General features: G+C 35.4%; 1 protein-coding gene across 2 annotated transcripts in view; it reads right to left on the bottom strand.

The window, feature by feature from the left end:
* Positions 1-17,994, bottom strand: part of LOC126469936 (arrestin domain-containing protein 2-like) — a 242,950-nt gene that overhangs the window by 21,469 nt on the left and 203,487 nt on the right. The window contains exon 9 of one of the 2 annotated variants that reach the window (XM_050097337.1): positions 9,574-9,688. The exons of the other annotated variant lie outside the window; for it this stretch is intronic. Coding sequence (XP_049953294.1) covers positions 9,574-9,688 — 115 coding nt within the window. The remainder of the gene's footprint in view (positions 1-9,573; positions 9,689-17,994) is intronic. 2 annotated transcript variants of the gene reach the window in all.

Below are 17,994 nucleotides of genomic sequence, written 5' to 3'. Positions count from 1 at the left end.
GATAGAGGATATCAAATTAAACACCTTTCAGCAGTCAATTTTCAACCTTATTTTATTGGGCAATCAGTTTCAGCATTTTACTACACCATTTTCCATGGTCGGCAGGTGATGGTTGAAGTGGCCACTGTAACTACTAACACCAGTATTGTTGGCCCCTGTTTTGATCACAAGCGATGTAGATTATTCCTACCCATTTGTCAGGAGCCTGAATATAGCGTAGCAAAATGCTGAAACTGGTTGCCCAATAAAATAAGGTTAAAAATTGATGGCTGAAAGGTGTTTAATTTGATATCCTTTATAATGGTTAGGTTATACTCTACAAGATTTACACCACTGAACTCCCCATCTGTTTTGAAACAGTATGAGGTAATACCAGTTTTTGTGAATCTCTTACCCTCTTTAACAATTATGCCTGCCCCACCATTTTTTTTTTTTTTTTTCATTTCCTGACATATCACATCTGCAACAACATATCCCCAAGGAATAAAGAACTCTACCTCATCATTCCTCATCCAATGCTCTGATACACATACAAGATCTACTTCCTCATTACTGCAGAAGTGCCTCAATTTCAACAATTTATTCCTAAAGCTACAGAAATTCACTTGCATCACACTTAGTGTTTTATTAATATGAGATTGTTTTTCAGTCATATTTACAGTATTCAGTGTCATGTTCTGTCCTTTGTTGTGGTTAGGTTCAAAAAATCCTTGAGAAGCGCAGGTTTCCTGCACCTCATGAATCATTCACTGGGCTGCAGTGAGTAACTTGCCACTGCTGCCATTTTTTCCAACTTTGTTTTCAGTGATGATGGTGCTGCTGTTACAGAGGCTTTGGGTGCCTGCTCTGTCACTGCTACTGTGCTCTCCTGTTAGTTTCTAGTATTTCTTTGAGATGTTTCTGGAGGCTGAGAAATCTTCATACTTGGTAACCCATCATATGTTGTATCAAGCACACTAGCTGATCTTGTTCTTCCAATTCTTCTCTGTGAACTGGTGTCATTCTGGATGTTTCCTTACTTTAACAACATCTTACAGTTACCTTGGAGTGATGTAGCCTCACTGGCAGCAGAAATTACATTTGATTCTCCTGATAACATACACTTTCTGTCCATTAGATGCATGACTGTAGCATCAACCTACACATTTGAGTTCTTATTTACATTTATAAAATCTTTGTTATTATAACATTTTTTCCTAGTCTATTTAGGTGAAAACCATGTGCAGTGTGGACTCTTTCCCCCAAATTGCTAGTGTCAACAAATGTTGCATTTTAAAAATGGCTGCAGAATTCCGCATCTCTGTATTAGCACTTCCAGTTTTTTTGTTGACACATGACCACTCTGCCAAGTTGTGTCAATGTGGCACTTAAAAAACAATGACATTTGTCCTTCTCATCTCTCTCTCTCTCTCTCTCTCTCTCTCTCTCTCTCTCTCTCTCTCTCCCTCCCTCTCTTTGTTCCTTACAATATCATTCGATCCCACCAGGAAGATGGAAAAATCTTTGTTAGTGAGTAGTAATGAAATATTTTCTGGATTCATTGGTGTGGCTGCACTAAATTTTACTCCTGGTTTTAATATGTAAGTTAATTTATGAGTGCTTCTACCCCTAAATTCTGTGTCTATACATCACCCTTGGCTGCCTGCATAGAGTTCAATTTTACTTGTACCAACTGTTCTAAGATTACCAATTATCAAGTGTCCTTTTCAGTACATGAGGTTTTGTTTTGCTCTGTTTTCTCTTTTCTTTTCATTAAAGGAGTCTGATAGTGTCTCAGGAAAACTGCTTATCAGCAGCAAATTTTTTAAGTCTAACAGTAATATCACAAATTGAGTCTGCCATGATGCAAAACACCGTGTTATTTGTTTATTTCTTTATTATCCCAAAATAGTTTTGGCAACAAATATCACCATCATCAGTGGGGTTTTTTAATTTAAAACATGCAGAAAATGGTATGGTTGTACAAACACAATAAAACATTATTACATTTTTACAAACCGTCTTTTGAAATATAGTTTTATATAGATACATTTATACTCGCTTATTTCTTAAATGGTGTCAGTAATATTCCTTGTTCTCGCTCAGTTGTAAGGACATTTTGTTTTTCATGTAGTTCACTTGAAATGGCCAGAACACACACTATGGTATACAGTCCCTGTAGTGAAAATTCTAAGGAACCAGCAGCTACTGCACAATAGTTATCAAACAAAGCATAAGCCTATAGAGAGAGAAATGCTAAATGAAGAGCAAATGGGTACTGCATGAAGCCTTCACTAGATGTCACAGGAATTAAAAAAAGGGAGTAGCAAAGGAAAATCAGAAATTTTGAACTCTATTTTTAAATCTTCTTTTACAGTGGAAGATCCAGTTTAATTCTCCCATCATTACAAAAATCAGAGACATAAATATTAGTGTCAGTGTTACTGAGAAACAGCTGAGGTCACTAAAATTTAAAGTGACCTCAAAGCCTGCTGGAATCCCAGTCATTCTATATAGAATTTACAGCTATGTTAGCCCCAGTCTTAACTATAATACATCACAGAGCCCATGAACAAAAACTGTGCCCAGTGGTTGGAAGAAAACACAGGTCATGTCCATCTATAAGCAGGGTGGCAATATGATCCACAGAACTACCATCCATTAGTATTGACATCCATCTATTGTAGAATCTTACAAGATATTATGATCTCAAAAACAATGAGATATTTCAAACAGAATGATCTCTTTCATGCCAACAAGAATGGTTTCTGTAAACATTTGTCATGCAAAATTCAACTTGGGGTCTTTCATGTGATATTGTGAAATCCATGGATCAAGGCAACCAGGCAGATGCAGTATTTCTTTATTTCCAAATAACATTTGCCATAACAATGCTTGTTAATGAAGGAAAAATCATAAGGGATATCAAGATAAGGAGAGTACAGAATGTTGTCTTGAACTGAGAGTCATTCACAGACATTAGAAATAACTGGCACAGGGGTATTGAATATGCACAAAGGAGAGCAGCAAGAATGGTAACAGATTTATTTGACTCATGAAAGAGCATCATTCAGGTGATGAAAAATGTGAAGTGGTGTGTTTTATGTTGATGATGCGGCCAATAACTCTGATAGTACAATTTGAAACCAGCATGCACACGCATTGTCACATCTTGATAAGATTTCAAAGTGGTGTGAAGACTGGCAGCATGCTTTACATGTTCTGTAAAGTAAATTTGTGCACTTCACAAAATGCAAAAATATAGCACCATATAACTAAAATATCAATCAATAACAATTGCAGTGAGTCAGCTCATACAGATACATAGATCTGTTTGCAGGGATATGAAACTGAATGACCATGTAGGCTCAGTCATAGGTAAAGCAGGTGGCAGACCCCTGTTCATTGGTAGGACATTGGGAAAAATTTAGCCAGTCTTGAAAGGAGAGTGCTTATGTACCTCTCACATGATCTTTTCTAGAATATTCCTGAAGTGTGCTGGGTTTATACTAAATAGGACTAACAAGGGGTATTGAATATATACAAAGAAGGGCAATAAGAATGGTAACAGATTTATTTGACTCATGGAAGAACAACACACAAGAGGCGAAAAATGTGAAGTGGAAAATGCTTGAGCATAGATATCAACTGTCCTTCAAAAGCCAGTATTTGGTGAGGACTCATGAGAGTTATACTGCCACCTCCTATATATTACTACCACAGAGACCAAAAAGACAAGATCAGACTAATTAAATGTGCACAGAGCATTCCCTTGCTTCATATATGAATGGAATGAGAAGAAACCATAATATGGGGTAGAATGTGTGCCATGCACTTCATGATGCAGAAAATAGATGTAAATCTATGAGGTACCAATTAGTGGATGTCAAGTGGGTGATGATGACAATGATGGTGGTGGTGATAACATAACTTAAAAAAGAAAAAGATTCAGAATGTTCATTTATATTTTGTGTTGGTTCATAAAGACATAGAAATTGCATAATCTACAAAAGTGCTGAGGATGTATGTGGACCACTACGTGTATTATAAAGATCCTGTTAAGAGACTTTATCACAGGCTCAATTCAATCTTTCTTTCTTTCTTTTATGAAAATTAGTTTTGAACTGTGCCCAACACAAGTTGCCAGAATGAAATCATTTGGGTGTTATCAGTCCCTTGTCATGTATGGAATGCAATTTTGGGTTACAGCAAACTATCAGTTAAAATAAACCTTTAAACCTTCCTTACAAAGTAATATTGTGTGTTGAAGCATTGCCTGTGAAAGTCAAAGTTTCAGGTCCAGTACTTTTGCTTTAGTACTTAGTATTCATCTAGCAAGAAATTTCAAACCAAAACACATTGTTCACAGTAGATTAGAAGATTCATTCACATTACAGAAAAGTTCTTTTTAAAATATATCATTGCATCATTCACAGACATACTGTATATCTCTGTAGGATGTTGAACTGTGTGTCTATAATTAAAGCCAACTGAGGAGAGGAACTGTTATCTTTAAACTACTTAATTTATAATGGGTAAAAATAATCAACACTCAGACATATGAGTCACACTGACATCACCTCTCACAGTTCACTCTGAAAGGAAAGGGGTGAGGTGGAGGATGTAAACCAAGATACAGAATGTTTCTAAAATGTTCTAAAAGAGTTTACTTGAATATTTTAGGTCCTCCTAATCTAATTCCTTAAAGAGTTTGGTGACTATGTTTATATCTAGATAATAAGTAGTACACAATTTTTACTATAAAGCTAAAAACATCCATTGTCATATTGTTAAAAATGCACAGGAAGACATTTACTATGGAAGACAAATAGGTAGAAGATAAAAAATGTCATGACACCTCAATCTCAGTCATTTGGATAATTATCAATAGGCCTATCTAAGACTATTGATTTATAGAAGAAAAATTCATAATTTAGACATTTCTTCAAAAGTTACAGAAATTTATGCAACTATTCAGCACCAAATGTGGGTATTTGAAAGGCTGCTGTAATCCATGATTTTGTGAGTTTATGAATGTACATAAGTAAGGAGAAGATTAGATCAGACAATTTAAACATTTATTATGAGTTCCTGACTAGTCAACTTTGTGAAACACTCTTTCATTAACTCAGTAATTTGACTATCCTCTTTGTTTTAGTGTGGGAAACCTGTCCTGAAAATTTTCAAATATATTTTTAATACACTCAATGTACATATCAGTATGTGTGATTGTGTGTTAAAGTTAAAAATGGACACTGTTTCTAGTTGCTGTTATTAGCATAAGCTAATCAAAAACACCGTGGATCACCAGAGGGATCACAGTACCTTTTGAAATGAAGAGGAAATTGTATCCTTTGACAAGAACAAGTATGGATCCTGCAATAGTTGCACACTACAAAAATTGCTTAAAATTATTAAGACAGTTGTTAAAAAAATCAAGGAATGTGAATATAATGGCAGAAATCAGTACTTCTGAAAACAGACTTAAGGTCACATGGAGTGTAGTGAAATGACAGACAGGACAACCAGCCACAGAACAAGACAATCTGATTATTGAAATGAAAGGAAGGGCTATAAATGATTAGTAAAGATAACTAATGCATTTAATAGTCACTTCTTAAATATAGTAGAAAGCACAGGGGCAAACAATTCAAGAGCAAAATCACAGCAGTATGTTGAAAATGTAACTTTTACAAATTCAGTCTAATGAATTATACATTCTCTCAAAAATGAAAACCTCATCTGGTTTTGATGGTGTTTTCAATAGAGTACTAAAAATTTGTTCCCATGTAATAAACCCAGTCTCATCTGATGTATTGAACACATCAATGACTCAAGGCATTACTGCAGAGAGATTGAAATATGCCATTGTTAAACCCCTCTTTAAGAAAGATGATAAGAGAGATGTCAAGTACTACCATCCTGTTTTACTGCTAACACCATTTTCCAAAACTTTTGTGAATTTGATATAGTCTAGAATAGTATTTCACCTTAGCAACTGTGATATCCTTAGCAAATCACAGTTTAAGTGTGAGAAAGACTGCTCCACTGAGAATGCCATTTACACATTCACTCATCGGATTTTACAAGCATTAAATAATAAAATAGTGACAGTTTGTATTTTGTGCTAATGATCTAATACATTTGACTGTGTGAATCATAGTACTATTCTAGATAAATTGACATTTTAGTGGATTGGTGGTAAAGCCAACCAACAGACAATGTCATATCTAACCAAAAGAACACAGAAAGCTGTACTTAGTAATTCAAGCAATATAGTCCAGGGACATAATTCTGATGGGGAGAAATCACATATGGGGCTCACCAAGGCTCATTTTTAGGTCCACTACTGTTCCTAATATATATAAACAATCTTCCACCTCATATACAACAAGCAGAACAAGCAGACTTAGTTCTTTTTGCATGTGGCACTATTACCGTAATCAATCCAAGCATACATACAGAAACAGAAGTAATTGTAAACAGAGTTCATAAAAATATCATTGAATGGTCTCACCCTCAATGTTAAAAAGACACTACATATTCGGCTCTGCACACCCAGATGTACTAAACCAATGATAACTGTAACTCAGGGTGAGGAAATAATAAGTATGGGGGAAGCTTCAAAATTCTTTGGAATTGATATTGACGAGAATTAAAATTGGAGAAAACACATTTTGGAACTCCTAAAACAACTTAGTTCAGTTACTTTTGCATTTAGAATCACTATAAATCTTGGGAAGACACAAATCAGTAAGATGAGATATTGGGCTTTTTGACTATTGATCACAGTATATTTATTCCCTCATGAAGTTTGTTGTAAATAGGCTACTACAGTTCAAAAGGAACAATGGGGTACACAATTACAGTATCTGAAGGAAAAATTACATGCATTACTCTACATTAAGGTTGTCTTTAGCACAAAAAGGGGTGCACACTGCTGCAACAAAAAGTTTTGATCACATACCCAGTGGTATAAAATATCTGACAGTAGCAAAGTATAATTTGATAACAAACAGAAAGTTTCTCCTTGACAACTCTTACTACTCCACAGAGGAATTTCTATTACTGTTATGCGTAAAGGCTGGGGGGTAGGAATTACTCACTCACATCTGCATATCTTTTTTTTTTTTTTCTTTTTAAAATAATTTGTTCCACATCATTACAGTCTATTGTGCAAAATGATCCATGGAAAATGTATGTAACTAAGTAAATGAAGGTGTAAATGAAATTGTTAATGTTTAGGCACATTTTAACAATAATTGTCTGATACAACACAAACATTTTTGTAATTTATATGATGTGTCCTACATCATTGTGCCAAATTGTGAAAGGATATATAATTACATAAATAAGTTAAACAGCCCGAAAATAACAAGGAAATCACAGCAAACAGAAGATAATATCTAAAAACTGAAACTTGCAGCTTCTGCAAGTATTTATACTCTGGAAATTGTAGCAATACAAATTAATCAAAAGGACAGGAAACAAGATTACAGTTTTCCGAGTAATACAGTGAAGAGATGTAGCAGAAAGCTGGGAACATGTTTGTAGCCTAGAAAAAGCTCAAAATGATACAGGTAGCAATTGTAGACACATCTGTTAAGGTGAGTGAAGTGACACAGTGGTTAGAACATCCGATTCACATTGAGGATGGTGGCAGTTCAAATCTTCATTCAGCCATCCATATTTGAGTTTTCCATAATTGTCCTAAAATTACTTAAACCAATGATGGGTACTTCCTGCGGAAAGTACACAGCTGATTTCCTTCCCCATCTTTCCCTTGTATGAGCTAGAGTTCCATCTCTAATAGCTTCACAATCAATGAGACATTAAGCCGTAAGTCCCCTTATTTTACTGCAAAGGCATATTGTGTAAATGTAAAGCTACTTTCAGTTTGAATGCAGATTTGAAAACTGGAGTGATTCACTAGGTGCAATTCTAATGGATGTCATATATCCTTACCTTCCTTTGACTTGATAAATAGATTAATGAGCCAGTTAGAGGGGCTCATTGGTTCAACATCCAATACAAGTCAAGTGTTATTTGACAATTTTCACACACAAAGTAAATTGCCAATGTTATATTCTTAAGTGCCTCATAATTTGAGAGTTGAAGTACAAACCTTTAGATTTGTAGCTCAAGAATGAGTGAACAAGCAGACTGACCAAGGGTTATACATAATTTAAACTGACATCTGGAGAGTCATAACATATTTTAGTACAAATATTCTTGATTGTAACCATAACAGTGAGTGGTTCCTTTGAGGAATGTCATAGATAACACCATTGCAATTATTAGTCCCTATCATTACTTATTGTTGTGGAATGTATTGAATGAACATAAAATGAGCCTGTTTTGTTTACAAAAAACAAATAACAATTGTAACAGTCACTGGAAAACATGCACAAAGAGAGTAAACTTATTATTTTTCCATTCCTTTCCTGTCAACCACTGACAATAATTAAAGAAATAAAAAAATCGTTCATCAGACATGGATACACCAAAAGAAGGGAAAAGTATATAATATATATAATCTGTTCAAATATTGTGATTATCTCAAATAACTAAATCCCACAGATAAGTCTCTATGTTTGTGTCCTATGTTGTGCTGAACCAGTGATAACAACAGTTCATTTGAATTCACAAAATAGTGTGACATATGACATTTGTCTCATATTCTGAAAGTCTGATAAGAATTACAGATATGACAGACAGTGACTTATTACTTTAGCAAACTTCAAATTAAACTCACAAAAGCAGATAATTCTGATATAACTGATAGTCTGGTTTATTTTAACATTTGACCATTACTTGATACTTTTCATTTAACTGTCACTTCATGTTTTGTATACATTTAAAGTGGTTTTTTCCATATAAAGTTATTAGAAAAGCATTGCCAAACTGTGCAGCATTCTTTGTTTGAGTTTAAATAGATGCAGCATGCAGTGTATTGCCATCTACACATATCGAGGCAGGGACATGTGTTTCATATCTTGTGTTACTGTGTAGATGTTGCCATGAAGGGAAACATAGGTTATTAATGTGTTAGCCACTGAGATTACTGTATAGTAATAGTATAGACACATGGAAAGGACAAAATTTTAGAATCTGCAAAGGGGAAGGCGGCAGTGAAAGGTATAATATGTTGTCATGAAACAAATTTTCAAATACAGGTATATCAGACAGTAAAATACAGTGAAAGAGAGAGATAAAATTACTACTGTTCATAAGGAAACAATAAGAGTTTTACGAAATAATCATATACATTTTTCTAGTTAATTTCATAAAGAAGATATGGAATTCACACTTTACATAATGGTATGGTTATTGTTATGTTGTCTTGAAGTCGGGTTGATAGAACATGTATATATGTGTTAGTAATTATATTCATCACTAGCCAGCATTATTGGATTAAGCTTTCATTCTAGTCAGTTTCAGTTATTCACATCTCTTTTCATGTTTTATATTTCCTTCTTCTAAAGAGTCAGTAGAAGCAAATCTGTCTGATTTTTGTTTCTTATATTGGCCAGTTTCTTATCTGAGAACATACAATTATTATAACTAATAATTTTTCTGGTGGCAATACATTACCATATTGAATTTTAGGCTGCTGGTTTGAGTTCGGAATACGAAATGGCACAGTCGCAATAGTAATTGGAAAGTGCATTTGCAAATCATCTCCAGATTTTTCAAATTCTAGGCTGACCTGTTGGCATAATGCATACAAAATGGAAAATTCATGCCATAAGCAATAAAAAGAAAACTATAACTGTGTTAAACAGCTAGTAATAAACACAATACATGTGAAGATTAGTTGTTCAACAAACAGCTGTTACACCACAGTTTTATTTACACACAGTAAAGTGTGGTATTTACTTTATTTAATTTTTACAAAGTGATTATGTGAGCTGCTAGTTTCTGTGCATGTAGCAATATACAGTGAGTTCTAAAATCATGCAGAAAAAAGTCATTATTATCCAATGCATATGAAATTGTTTTATCAAGTAGCGTGCACAATTTAAAAAGAACTACAAGAACAGGGACATAATGAAATGGACTGAATTATATGATTGTTAAGCTACATTGAATATGTAAATTAGCTGAAGGACTAAAAGGAAAAACTTGCCTCCACAGTAAAGACATAGACTTTGTAAATATAAAGACTTTTCAAGTTCTCCTCATATTTCACTACTTAAAATAGTGATACAAAGACAGTTCAGTACACTAATAATCTTAATGGAGAATACTCCTTTCTTCAGCATAATATACTTGTAGAAATGTATGATATCCATAAAGAATTAAAGATGAAACAACATTATTGTCTTATAGTTTATGATGGAAATGTATAGATATGCAATGCCATAATTTCATACAGTGTCAATAAAAATATATTAAAACACATAAATACACACCATAAATAGCATATTTCAGATTTGAAGTGTTTGCAGTGTTTGTGTTTTTCATGGTACATTGAATCAAGTACTGGTTAAAATGTCCAACACTATCCTCTTAAAAGGAAGAGTAAGAAAATTCTACAGATTTTGGTAGGAAAAAAGGAAGAAAGAATAAGGATTTCATGTCCCATGACAATCAAAATAATCAAAGACAAAGAGCTAGCCTAGCCTTGTAAGACTGAGTACGGGAATCAACAATGGCCTTGTGCAATGCACTACATCAACTATACACACTCCACCCAACTTCTTCAACAGACATCAACAGCAAATGACACACCGCACAGCAGCAGATTGGGCTGCAAGTAAAAGTCGACCTAAGAGTTGGTGTCTCTCTCTGACATGCACTTCCTTGCTGGATCTTGAGGGTTTTTCCCAGAAAGGTGTGTGCTAGGAAGTACTCCCTGATAATTACTTTCCATACTGCTCCACACAGGTATGAGTAAAGTGAAGAAAATGCTGCTGAGTCATTACTGCACACTTTGGCTGACTGTAATTGCTGGCAGCTGCAAGCCTTATCAACAGCTGGTGGCAGAGTGCTTCATTTATTCTTGATGAGACCAAGCTGTGCCACCAAACAGAGGATTTAATCATATTGATTTGCTTGCATTGTAATTATTATACAATAAATTCACACATGCCTTGCCCTTTCACCTGCCTATTTCCTTTGTGTGTCATGTATGCTATGCTATTAGCATGTAACTGATCCTCATAGATAGTGCACCATTCCACTTGCCACTTTAACAAGAATATTTAATTGTATCATTTCTGTTGCATGTTTAGAGTAAATTCACTTTGTCCACTTCGTCTTGTATTGTGAGTGCACGATAGTTTTTTGTTGTCACAGTAACATTCTGTGTGCCAAGTTATGTAGACTGCCATGATCATGTTATAGATTATTTAGTGCATTGTTGATAAGGTCATGTGTAATAAATGTTGTCCACATCTCAAAGTGTGACCACCAACTGCGTGTCACGCCAAATACACACAAATTCCCTGTACTCATGCATACACCAATGAGTACTATGTTAAATGATATGGACACCTTCAAGCTAGCATTTATTTTCACTTTTGGGACAATCGTATGCAATTGTACTGTATGTTATAGGTAGTTGCGTCTGGTTCCAATAAACAAACAATGAGAACATTTATATGTCCTGTTATTTCATTCTACAGACTCAGTCCTGCATGCACTAGTGCATGGCACTGGTTGAGCTTATAAGTAGCAAGATAGTGGGAAACATATCTCCCATAGCCTGGCTAAGTTAACTGTTCTTGCAGTTGCCTGAAGCAGATTAGGAGACCCACATAAAACCTAAGTTTGTGTGGCCTGTTTGGAATTTAAATGTTACTCCTCTCAAATTTCTACATGTACATCCACATATATTCTGTGCAAACAATTGTTAAGTTTACAGCAGAGGTACTCCTCATTGTATCACTTATTAGGACCTCTTCCTTCTCCATTTGCATATGGAGTGTGGGAAGCATGATTTCCTAACACCTTAGTGGATATGTATGGGCTCCTAGATTCCCCACTTGTTCCTTGAAATTTTGTGAGCAGGCTTCCATGGCATAATTTGCACCTATTTTCAAGCATCTGCTAGTTCAGGTTTTTCAGTATCACTGTAATCCTCACCCAGAAATCAAACAAATCTGTGGTCATTCTTGCTGTCCTTCTTTGTATATGTTATATCCCATGTTATTCCTATATGACACAGTGCTCACATATAAGATCAATATTTTAGGATACATTGCATGAGTGTTTTATAAACAATTTCCTCTGTAAACTGACTGTATTTTCCCAGTATCCTACCAATGGACCAAAGTCCGCCACCTCCTTTACCTATGAGTGATTCTGCACAATCATTCCAGTCCATATTCCAACAAATTATTACATTCAGGTATTTAAATGGCCACCAGCCTTGCTGCAGTGGTAACACCGGTTCCCATCAGATCACTGAAGTTAAGTGCTGTCAGGTTGGGCTAGCACTTAGATGGAAGACCATGCAGTCTGCCGAGCACTGTTGGCAAGCGGCATGGACTCAGCCCTTGAGACGAAAATTGAGGAGCTACTTGACTGAGAAGTAGTGGCTCCAGTCTTGGAAAATGACATTTGGCCGGGATAGCAGTATGCTGACCACATGCCTCTCCATATCTGCATCTGGCGATGCCTTTGGGCTGAGGATGACATGGCAGCTGGTCAGTACCATTGGGCCTTCATGCCCTGTTTGGCAAGAGTTTAGTTTTTAGGTATTTAAATGAGTTGATTGATTCCAGTTGTGAGTCATTACTATCATAGTCATAAGACACTGTTTTTCCTTCTTTTTATGAAATGCACAGTTTTTCATTTCTGAACAAAAAATGTGAGCACAGTATGCCACCAACATGCTTTGAAGTATTTATAAGGAGTGATCAAAATTTTCCATTTGAGGGCATTGCTGCAGTGTATATGCAATGTAGCACAACTCTTCATGTCTTTTCAAGTTGAGTGCGGTATATGTGAGAATGTGAACTATGGCAACATTATTACCAAATGCTTTCAAAGAGGACCAAATGGCTTTTATTATTTTATGAGCTGCTGATGGACAAACACTGATAGGCAGCTATTGGGGAATGAAGAATAGGTATCGAGCAGCATGTCTGTCAAAAATCACCAACTGCACCAAGGGGTGCTGCTGCTTCATGATACCACATATACTCATATTGCAAATTTTGTAATGCAGAAGTTATGCCAAGTGGGAGATATATAAGCAATCACCCTATAGTCCTCATCTTTTTCCATGTGATTATCTTGCCATTGACACCATAAAAATGCCTTGAAATGTTGACGTTTGCTGTCAGATGAGGATGTGCAGCAGGCAGTTACAGGCTTCTTCATGCACCAGAACACAGTGTTTACCAAATGGGTACCTTAAACTTGGTGCATCAGTGGGATGATTGCCTCACTGCTCATGGTGATGTTGCCTAATTGGCATATCTATTCTGGACTTTACAGCCTTTGAACAGATCCCTTTTAATCACCCCTTATATGTCATATTACTAAAGTAGATGCTACCTTATGTTAAGTGACTAAACCATAGCTTTGTTTCCTGTTTATAGGAGTTAAGGATAATGTAGTCACAGAGACTGCAACAAAATCTGAAAGAATTAAGGCAGGGGAATTGTAAGAAGAGCTTCTGTGATGCCTTCACAACTTTTTCAGTAAGTCATGTTTCTTTGTACATGAAAACAGACATCTAGATAGTGCTTTCTATGAAAAGTATCAAAGATACAACATTGGAATTTTCCAGCCAACAATAAAGTAGGGAAACCTTGTTGCCTTGAAGTGTTGGAGGATAGCATTAAAGGAATTCTTGGATTTAATGGTGCCAAGCACAAAACAGATGACTGACATTTGAACTACATGAGAATGATATGTAAATATGGGTCTATCTTTAGAGTTACTTAATGTGATAAGGAAAATTAAATGCATCTGTCATTGCAGTAACTATGAATAAAACCAGGAGAAAACTAAACAATGATAATCACTTGTCAATATGGAATGAAGGGTCACCAAAGTACTAATCAAAGACTAATATGATAATTTTGAGAGTGAAAATGTTCGTCAGCTTAGTAAAAATTTACAAAAATTGTCAGTCAAGGAACATTGAAGTGTATGTAGAAATAATCAAAATTAATTGAGTGAGGTTTTAGGGCTTCAAAGGATATTCAGCAGTTCTTGAATTGGTGTTCCAATTGTGTAACTTTCATGGGTACTAGATACTGTTACCTGAGTTGATTTCAACCTTATTTATTACTTTACAAAACCTGAATGGTAAATATTTGAAATACCATCTCAAGAAAATCTTCAATCTATGTTTCTGAAGTCCCATGAAAATTTAAATTGACAACTTAAGTTCAAGATTCAAACCATTAGAAATTTACAAACACAGCAGCACATTCCCTCAAAATAAAACAAAACAGGTACCCCTGATCACATACACAATAACTAAATGTCATGTGATCTAAATGCAAAGAAGGTAAATATTAATTAAATATTAGGCACAGTGAAACAATGTAATGAGTAAAGAGATAACTCACTCTACAGTGAAGTCATTGAGCAGTAGATAGTCACATTAACATGGATTGAACCACACATTCCCTGGCCAGAGGGGGTAGGAACAATAAGAAAAGAGATAGTAATATGGGTTCAAACAGAGCTTGCTTTATGAAATCTGAGATAGGAGCATGTTGCACCTGGTGATGTAGTGGTGGGGAATTTAGGAACATGATTATAAAATAAAGAAAGAGGGAGACAGCTAAAAAACTGTGTAGACATGTTTCATGGACTGACAGATCTATTCAGTAATGTAAAATGAGAAGCCTGAAGAAATGTAATGAGGATAGGTGGGCCTAGGAAGAAACAAGAGAACAGGGATGGAAAGTAGATGTGTCAAAGATAATAGTGGAGTCTGGGACTACAAGAACTCATTGTAGGCCCCTTTTCAAAGAACTGCAAATACTCACAATACCATCACTGTATATTTTTAAAAGCATTCTGTGTACAAGAGCACATATGAAAAATCTACATACAAATGAGGACTGCCATAATTATAATACTAGAACTCGTAAGAATTTGTATGTAGAAAGGGTAAGGACAACACAAACCCAAAAGCATGTAAGTTATTTTGGAATAAAACTCTACAATGCACTGCCAGTGTACATGAAGGCAATAATAGATGAAGTAAAATTTAAGACTGAACTTAAAAATTACCTTTTAAGCAAAACTTTCTATGACATAGATGAGTACTTTGATTGTGTGTAAATTTATTGCCAAAAATTTTAATTTGTATGTCTAAACCTGTACTTTTAAAAAATGCCTTGAAAGTGATATTCTGTTATTATGTCTGTAGTACTTGTACTAGTATGATAACTTTGTTGTGACAATTCTTACATCATGTAAATGATATACAAGAAGATAATAAAATGAAATGAAATGAAATGAAATGAAATGACTGGCACCAAATTACGTGTTGTATGGTTAGTGAGATAGTCTTGCCTATGCAGCTCAGTTGATGTGTGTGTAGGGGAAAGGGCACAAATGGCATGGGTTACAACACAAGTCTTGAATTTAGTAATGGGCTCAACCACAGTGTGATCAACTTTGCTCTACCCTATGGTTTAGCAGAGGACATTCATATTGTTGAACAGTTGGTTAATGGTCACAACAAAATAAGTATATGTTTTCATTCCAGCAGAGTTGAAACTTGACATAGCTACTTTCACAGGTGACACTGATTGTATGGAATGAGTTACACACGACTGGAATAAGATAAACAATATGAGTGCATGTTACAGATCTCGCATCTGGATTTTTAATACCCATAGAATCCATATGACAAGGATTTGGCAGTGTGAGTTGCATAGTAATGGAGTGGGATATTTGTAGGCTTAGTGAGAGGGGTTGTGCTTCATTTCAAGTCAAGATGAAAAGTAGTCAAAGCTTCATCATAGGTTGTGGTTGAGCTTATAGTGGTATGGTGTAATATTTTTTTAACTGGATGGCTAGCTGGTTAGTGAGTCTGTTCGGAGTTTTAGACATATGTATGGCACATGAGATATGTTAATTAGCCTCATTTGGCAGAGAGTGCCTATAACTCTATATGTTAAGGTTTCAGTAAAGCCTTCAGCATGGTAAAGATACTCCATTTCACTGCAGATGTGCTCTCTTTTGGTGACAAGAATGTGTGGGAGATATTAGTTAGTGTAGGATGGACAGCATATATAGAAATGAGTCTGATGATAATATTGTAGATTTATATGGACAAAGGTTGTTTGCGGAGGAATAAGAGAGTTGGAAGTGTATATCAAGGAATGTGATTTGTTGAACTGATGAGAAATAGATGAAATGGGTAGAATAGGTAGGTTTAATGGTGTGGTGGATATAATTCATCATCAGAATGAAATGGACAGAGTAGTTAGTTTTAATGGTATGGAGGATGTAATTCATAACCAGTATAAGGAATGAAGTGATGGGTATAGAGTAGGCAGGAGAGTGGGAAAAGTAGTGTTCAGTAGTAGCACAGTATTGTGGTTGGTGTTATTTATGTAGGAAGTTAAGTTGTGGAAACTGGTTGAAGGTGTTAGTCAATTATGCTAGAAATCTTCTCCATTGAAACACAGTAATTAGAGGCAATGTGATTTCTCCAGAAGTTGGGCTTGTGTTGTTTAAGAAGCATCTAAAAGCTTTCTACATGTGGAAACTGAGCAGGGTAATGTATTCACATGAGAGATTCTGAGGTACTCCTCAAGATTTTAGTTGGCACTAAACGTCTTGCAGTACTCTTTTAATCATTATAATAAGGATTGTAGATGGACATGTCAGAGACATTCTGCCAGAAAATCTCCACAGTTCATCACATCAGTGATGGATCCCATCACTAAAGAGAGACTGGTCAGATCATGGTCTGTTTTAAGACAACAGAATGCTGCTCTTACCTTGTCAAGGTAAGAAAAAGGTCAAGGAAAAAGTGAGGGACATACAGGAATTCCTGAAAGATTACCAGGGGTGGGAGGTGGCTGGGATGAGGGAGGATCACAGTTTGACTGAGGTACAAACTGGGAGAGGCAACGCCCAATTCAGGGTTACCATTGATTTGCTAAAAAAGCCAGGTGACAAAAAGAACAGGGAAGGAGAACAGATTTTTGATTTGTATACCATGGTTGAATTTGGACATAAAACTGAAGATGAGACATTTGGATAGGACTGAAAAATGTGCAGATTTTAGATTCTTTCAGATTTTTTTGAATCAATGGTTCTATGGAATATTGGAAAGGGGTATCTTAGTGAGTGGCAAACATATTTGGTACTAACAGTGACATGTTCTGTACAGAAATCTTACAGATAGGAAATTAAACAAAAATAATGGAAGATATGAATCCAAATTAATGAAAACAAGCAATCTGATGCTTCTCCATGGATGATGGTAGGCTAATTGATTCAAAATAATGTGAATGTTTGCCAGCAGGGAAAGAATTCAAGTTGCTTTTTGTTATCCCTTCATATAGAAAAATTATGTGAAATGTCTCTATAATGATAGGTGGATGTCAGGTGGGAAAAGAAGTATGGAAGTGATAACCTTAAATGAAATAAAAGCTTAAATAAATCAGTTGTTGAGTCCATGGGCATTGAAGTTCATTTGCTATGGTTTTTTTATGTAGGGGGGTCTTTCTACCCTATTCTGCCCTCTCCAAAAAAACTTGACCATCATACAGCAATGTGAACTCTCTCTGGAAGCACATTCAAATCCATTTGCCATACTAATCCTTCCTGCTTTTTTCCTTGTTTCTTGTTTCCCTTAGGCCCTCCTTTTCCAATATCTCTCAATTAATTTCATCCACTCCATCCACAACAAATCAAAGCAGGTATTCTCTACAGTTGCTCCACAGTACCAAGATTAAACAGTTGTCCTTGTATATGAGCTTTGAAGAAAAATGCAAGTTCCTTTGCAGATTTAACATGTTCCATTTCTTGTTCATGTGTCTATTAACTACATGAAACAGAGGTTGAAATCACAAGAAA

The sequence above is a fragment of the Schistocerca serialis genome, chromosome 3, assembly GCF_023864345.2.
Source record: "Schistocerca serialis cubense isolate TAMUIC-IGC-003099 chromosome 3, iqSchSeri2.2, whole genome shotgun sequence".
NCBI lineage: Eukaryota > Metazoa > Arthropoda > Insecta > Orthoptera > Acrididae > Schistocerca > Schistocerca serialis.
Note: the sequence above shows the minus strand (reverse complement) of the source record. Positions and strands in the feature narration are given on the sequence as shown.